The 6,796-nt window shown below is 34.4% G+C and overlaps 1 protein-coding gene across 1 annotated transcript; it reads right to left on the bottom strand.

The window, feature by feature from the left end:
- Positions 1-5,307: 5,307 nt before the first annotated feature.
- On the bottom strand, positions 5,308-6,141 carry LOC150037844 (uncharacterized). Its single transcript, XM_090311045.1, has 2 exons — positions 6,064-6,141; positions 5,308-5,883 (listed from the first exon to the last, which is right to left on the bottom strand). Exons 1-2 carry the CDS (start codon positions 6,139-6,141, stop codon positions 5,308-5,310), a joined length of 654 nt encoding a protein of 217 aa, XP_090167171.1.
- Between the last annotated feature and the right edge of the window lie 655 nt (positions 6,142-6,796).

Here is a 6,796-nt window from a genome sequence, read left to right as displayed (position 1 = left end):
TATTTTATTTTATTCTTTTCCCATTCCACTTTATTCTATTGAATTTCTTTCCTTCGCAAATTGAAATGAAGTCCTGCCATTAATTTTCAAATTGAATAATTTTCAAAGTCAGTAATTAAACTCCTGCAATTACACTTAAAGTCCAAAATTTCAAAAAATGCCCTCAATTAATAAAAATTTGGGGTGTTACACTTTTCCTTTTTTAATCTCTTAGATTCTTTAGCTAATTCAAATCCCTCCACATTTTTTTTTAAATTTAAACTAAATCAAATCCAAAATTCTAAATATCTTAACCCATATATTTGAACCAATTATCATATCAAATTATCTCAAATTCTAGCTCCAAGCAAATAAAAACCCAAATAATTTAATACAATTAAATTAAAATTACCCAACATTTGAGTGGAGAGAAGGAAAGTCAGTTGAGACTGGTGGGGTTCTGCGAAGAAAGGGTTTCGGAGAGGGAGGAGTTTTTTTTTTTTTACTAGGACATTTAATCCTTTTACTTGTTTAAAATAATAATTTATTTGATAATTTTGGTAGGAGGGAAACCAAATTTGAGAGGGAAATGAAAATGGGGAGGGAGGGAAACAAAAAAAATAAAGATTAAAAAAATATTATTTTTATATTTTACTTGACACGAAAAATATGTCAAGTAAGAGGTTCTTATACTTGACGCGAAAAACGTGTTAAGCACGACCTTATTACTTGACACGAAAATTGTGTCGAGTAAAGGTTCGCATGAAAATATCCGAAATATTCCATCAATCTCTGGATTTTTAATCCTCTTACTTGACATTTTCTTGTCCAAAATCACATTACTTACAAAACGCAGGCCGTCAATAATTAAAACTGTATTGATTGTGTTTTCCCAGGTTGTGTAGTTATGATTATTTAATTTGTCGGTGGCAAAATGTTTTTTTTCCAAAGAAACGTCAAGTAATTAAAATCTACAAGTGTCAAGTAAGGTCCATTTTGTAGTAGTGCTAATACAATAATTATATTAAATAAAAGAAACCCTAACATGCATACTATATATTATAACATTTTATAACATACTTTCCATGCATGTAACATGCTTCCTACGGTGGGGTTTTAAATCTACATAGCATATTGTATGCATATACATGATTTATTTAATCACATGCATAAACAATTAAACACAAACTGATATGATTTTAGTTTTGGCATAAACAAGCAAACAAATGCCTAATTATTACAAAACGGCTTCAAAACCACTCGAACCACTCCAAACTGAACCCAAATAACTTGATCCAAACCGAAAAAGTCTGAATCAGACCAGCCAAAAATCTTTTGAGGCTGAACTGGACAAGACATTGAGAAAACCAGTCGAACCAGTTGCTCTCAATCAATACTCGAAATCTTGCTAAGGCTCATCGTGTAGCACTGATGTCTATCATCTAGCACAATCGTCTTGTGTCGAGAAGAGCTACGATCGTGTAATGTCTTCCAACTATCATGTATCGCCATCGTCTAGTGTCGGGCAGAGCTACACGATCTCTATCACCTTCTAACTATCGTGTATCGACATCGTCTAGTGTCGAGCAGAGCTACATGATCATGTAGTGCTTATCGTATAGTGCCGGCAAAGATACGTGATCGTGTAGTGCTATCATATAGCGCCTGACAAAGCTACATGATCATGTAGTGCTTATCATATAGCACTTTTTGTGATTGTTCAACGCCCGCAAAAAGCTACACGATCGTGTAGTTCTATCGTCTAGGGTTTATTGACATTGTTGAACGCCCACATAAAGCTACATGATCGTGTAGTGCTATCGTATAGCGCCTGTTGCTACACGATCGTTTAGTGTTTATACCTCAACGACAATATTTGAGAAGAAGCTGAAAAACTGGAATCTGCAGCTCGGCCTTCTTCACTTATTTTTTCAATTACATCTTAATTTCAACTCTAATGACTCCAAATAAATTACAGACTCTTGAGAACACATATAAGCTCATGAATCAAGAATCAATAAGCACTATAATTCATTAATTTTGGCAGTAACTAAAGCATGCTCATCTAACATTCGGTTTGAAGCCAAACATTTGTATAACTCCTTTAGATCTTGATTCTCAACTATGAACTTCTCCGAAATTTGTTGTGAACTACCTCAAGATCTTTCCCGCTATACTCTTGGAGTTTTAGAATTGGTTATAGGACTCAAGAACAGCCTGAATGAAAGGAAAGTTGGAGAGAAGTCACTGCTGCAACCCACATGAAGAACAGTTTCTTCAGCCCAAATTTTTCTGTAAAATCTCTTTGAATGCATGCCTCAATTCCACTCCAATCTTCTTTATTTATTGCAGGTCTTTCATGCAAATAAGATGACTACATGAAATGCAGCTCATGCTTGGAGTTATTGAGGCAAATATAAATGGGTTTTGTGTGAGCTAGTTGAAGATAATTAAAAAAAACCAAATTTTCATTTTGTGTCATTTTTCCAATTTTTTAAACCAAATGATTTCAAAAAATCAATTTGATTTTAAAATTGAAGATATTATTAATTTCATAAATTAATTTTCTAATAAAATTAATAAATAATTATTTAAATAATTCAATTAATTCTAATTAATTTAATATCAAATATTAAAATAATTTTTACACAAATCCATTTTCATATATTTAAATCATATTTAAATATAAATTCTCCTATTCTGTTTAATTCTAATTTGAACGTTTCAAATTAACTTATCATGCTACTCTAAAGCTAATCCATTTACGAGTTAGTAGGTGGACCTTGCAGACCTACAGATCACGGGCTCCAACGATCTGAGATTAATTGGCTAAACTCATTATACCGAATTAACCCCCATTCGTTAACTAATCGGTCACTCCACTAAAGCCCATAATTGAACTCCCCTCACTGTAGAAATATTATGTCCACTTGATATAACCATGATCTGTAAGTCGATCCTTCATAGATCGTTGTAATCACAGTTGGGTCCAAGATTAGCGTTTTACCCCTGTGAATACATCTCGTTCCTTAAGTTCCTACTGACCCTCTAATGAATAATTTTGATTCATAATACCTATGAATGAAGTCATTTCTCTATCATGAGAAGGTGGGGCCCCGATTGTTCAAGACCTGGAATCAGTACTTAAGAGAACAACCTATCTGCTAACCCTAAATCGGGTAGGAGTGGATTTCATCTTGCAGGGTTATGTCCCCAGTTATTCATCCGGTCTTATCTCCAAAATGGAAGGCTTATTGAGTAGTGCTATTGGACTCCTCTCACCCATGCAGATCAAAGGATAATCCCGAAGAAACAAGAGTTCATAGCTAGCTCAAGATTAAAATCGAATTAACCTAGGTTACTTAAAATGAAATAGTCAGTTTTAACAATAAACGGTCGTTATAAAGAAAGGTGACTATTTTCGTGGTCTAGTCTATATGCAAACTCATTGTATAGGATACCCCCACTCACATGTCTCTACATGAATGATCTGTGGATCACATCATTTGTATTACCTACAAAATGGGCTACATCCAATAGTTTTACCAGGATGAGATACCCAATTTCATCCATATACTTATTAGATCATTTAGGCTATATACTATTAACTTGATCCTGTTTATTTCACCATATAAAGTTAAAGTATTCACACTATAGCCATGGATATGTTTATTAGATTTTCATAATAGAATGTAAAATCATCAATTTTATTGAATAAATTACTCAATAATATTTTATTGATAAATAGAATGTTTAACACGAACTGCGAGTTCTACGACATTCCCAATAATCTTGGCAGTTGTAGTAGGAATCGTGTAATTCAAATTTTTTATTGTTAGACAATATTCATTTTGTTCCTTATTTCAAGAGGACAATATTCATTACTTGATTCCTGGACTGCCCTCCTCATAGTATGTAGCGATTAATATTTAATAAATTATCTTGTAATTGTATTACGTCTGAACTAATCAATCTTCATTACCAAGAACAATGTATTTATGCTGCCTTGATTCTTCTTCTATTCTTCTTCCAAACACTAGGACACGTCATTCTAAAAATGTTATCTTTAGATTGTCTTGTCCTAGTTTTTAGATGACTATGTCCTGTCTTGTCTATCTTATGCCTCTCAGGTAGTGGTTTAATGCTAAAAGGTTTTGTTGACTATTGGCTTCCAGAAACACTATTTTTTGCGCTTGGTTGAAGATGAATTGCAGTACTTAATTGGACAAATACTTATCTGTACATTTTAAATGTTTCTATCATTATATGATTTTGGAACTAATGATTGCAATTTACTTCTAAAATTTAGATTTCTTTTCCCCTTGCCCGCTTCAGGCATTAGAGAGGTGTAGTCAGAGTTCATTCCTTCCACATGAAGGTATCAGCGCTGCAGCTAACCTGTTTGCTTTAATCGTCGAATCAGAGGTAAAACGTGGTTAGGGCTTCCTTCTATATTTGAGAAATCCTTTCTTAATTCATATTAGTAGCTAATGGTGATATGGTTGCAGCTGCATCTGCCTCAGCATTAGATGACAATATCGAGTCTGAATATTTTCAAGCTTCTGTTTCTGCTGAGAGAATTATAATAAACTAGTTTTCAGAACAATTATTGTAATTGCTAACGTTCTACCTGCTACTGTTTGTCATTATTTGCATTTTCTTGCTTCTATAGCCATGGATGAAAGATTAAGTGCTTATGCTCTAATTGCTAGGGCAGCAATAAATCTCACAGTTCCCTTCCTCATAGGATTGTTTTCAGAGCATCTCTCTAAGCTTAATCAGGTTCCCCTTTCCATGCACTAAGGATACCTTTGCGGAACATTCTATGGTGTTAACTGCTTGAATAATGGGGGTTTGCCGTTTGGTTTCAATATTTTAAAGGTGAAAAAAAAGGATTAGACCTTGCTGGATTCAGAGTTAACCTGATTTGTAGTTCGAGTTCATCAATCATTTGACCCATCTAGCTCGAGGGAAACAATCATCCCAAGCATGAGAGTCAACAATTGATAAACTAAGAAGCACGGACACCGACACGCAACACGATGACATGACGACACGCCCATTTTTAAAAAAGTAGGACACAATACGTCGGGGACACGTTATTTTTTTATTAAAAAAATTTAATATATGTCGTGAAATTTATATTGGGAAATATTCCACTTAAAAATATCATTAACAACCATACAACCATAGATAAGATGACTAACGATCCAATGTCATAAGTCATAACAAGTTTTAGTAATTAGTTCAGCACCATAAAAGTTACCAACCACAAAATAGAATCAAAGAAGCTAAGCCATATTTTCTTCATTCTTGTCCAATGTCATCTTAACTACTCGAAGCTTTATTCTGATCACCATCATCAGTAAAAACTATAGCTTCCAATTCTGATTCATCCAAAGATAAACTAGCTACTTCAAGCATTCCCGCATCTTCAAATGAATCAAATGAATCTCCAGCAATGTCCCACATTTTTGTCTCTCCTTTGAAATATTGAGGAGTTTTCCTTGATAAAAGACGTAGATTGCTATGGATGTACATCAAGTCTTCTGCACGTTGTGGGGTCATCTTGTTCCTTCTCATGGAGTGCACAAGTGAATATGTACTCCAATTTCGCTCACAACACGAGGAAGATGAAGGTTGAACAAGTAACTTCATAGCTAATGACTGTAAAGTTGGAGTAAAGACATCATGGATGGCCCACCAACTCTTCGGAGGCATATATCTATCACGTATGGAATCATGTTCAACAAAATCTGAAGACATTGTAGAGAAATTGGAAAATTCAATGTTCACTCTTGTTCGCTCATCCTCTGAACTAAAATATCTCTTGATACACTTCATCCTCTCTCTTGATACTTCTAAGTCTTTATGTGATGGGACTCGAGCCTTGTCTTCTTCAAGCTAGTGCACTATAATACCTAAATAAATATATAAAACATACCCAACTTTAGAGTATGCATAGAAATTGAAAATATTAATAAAGATGTAAAATGTCTTAAAATACCTTAGATTTAAAGAATGTGCCAAACAATGGAGAGGAATGTTATATTTATTTCTACGATCAATCAAAATTTGATGCACCACTTCATAAAAAGATGAGGATTCATCTACATGCTTTCCTTCATGTCTGTAGATTGCCACCTTCACTTTTTCAATCATGGTGTCCCATATATGTAGGAATGTATCAGCAACAACATAAGCATAAGGACCATTTAAACACTCTAATTCACTAATTTTGACAAAATATAAAATATGCTCTTGCAGAAAACAAGTGAGTTTCAAAACATACCTCTTGTAGAACTTCTTCAAAGCTTGCTCTCTAGATGCAATCTTCTCCAAATCTTGTTGCAGACCACTGATGACGGGAAATTAGATGTCAATTTATTCAACAACTAAAATCCCTTGGATGCAGTATGCGATGCATGTTCTTAAGGTATGCATTGATTGTCCTACGTGATGGTCATGCGTTGATTGTCATGCGTTGATGGTCATGTGTTGGAATGACAATGCGTTAACGAATGTATGCGATGACCATGCGTCCTGTCACAAGTTTTCTTGCGCTCACGCCAAGTATAATGCAAACGCAAGTTTCTCGGGTGATCCAAGGTTGAACATAGGGACTTGTAGCAAAATGAATGCAGTAATGTGCATGCGGCGGTTTGAATAAAAGAATGGAAGGGAGGTTGTTAAGTTAACCCTACTCCTACTCCTATCTAACAGACAACAAAATGAGAATATGCATGAGAGGTAGAAACACGACAACTCTTGACATGAAAGAAATGAATGGGAAAATAGATAAAATACGGAGATGTTT

This window comes from Benincasa hispida, chromosome 2 (assembly GCF_027475165.1).
Source record: "Benincasa hispida cultivar pf3 chromosome 2, pf3_genome.v1.1, whole genome shotgun sequence".
NCBI classification, from domain to species: Eukaryota; Viridiplantae; Streptophyta; class Magnoliopsida; order Cucurbitales; family Cucurbitaceae; genus Benincasa; species Benincasa hispida.
This window is presented reverse-complemented; position numbering and strand designations above follow the sequence as displayed.

Excerpts from the sequence above, each read along its gene's own strand:
- LOC150037844 (XM_090311045.1), bottom strand. The coding sequence starts at position 6,141 with ATGATTGAAAAAGTGAAGGTGGCAATCTACAGACATGAAGGAAAGCAT. Across the intron at positions 5,884-6,063 it reads CCTCATCTTTTTATGAAGTG|CTTGAAGAAGACAAGGCTCG; the intron begins GTGCATCAAATT and ends ATAGTGCACTAG.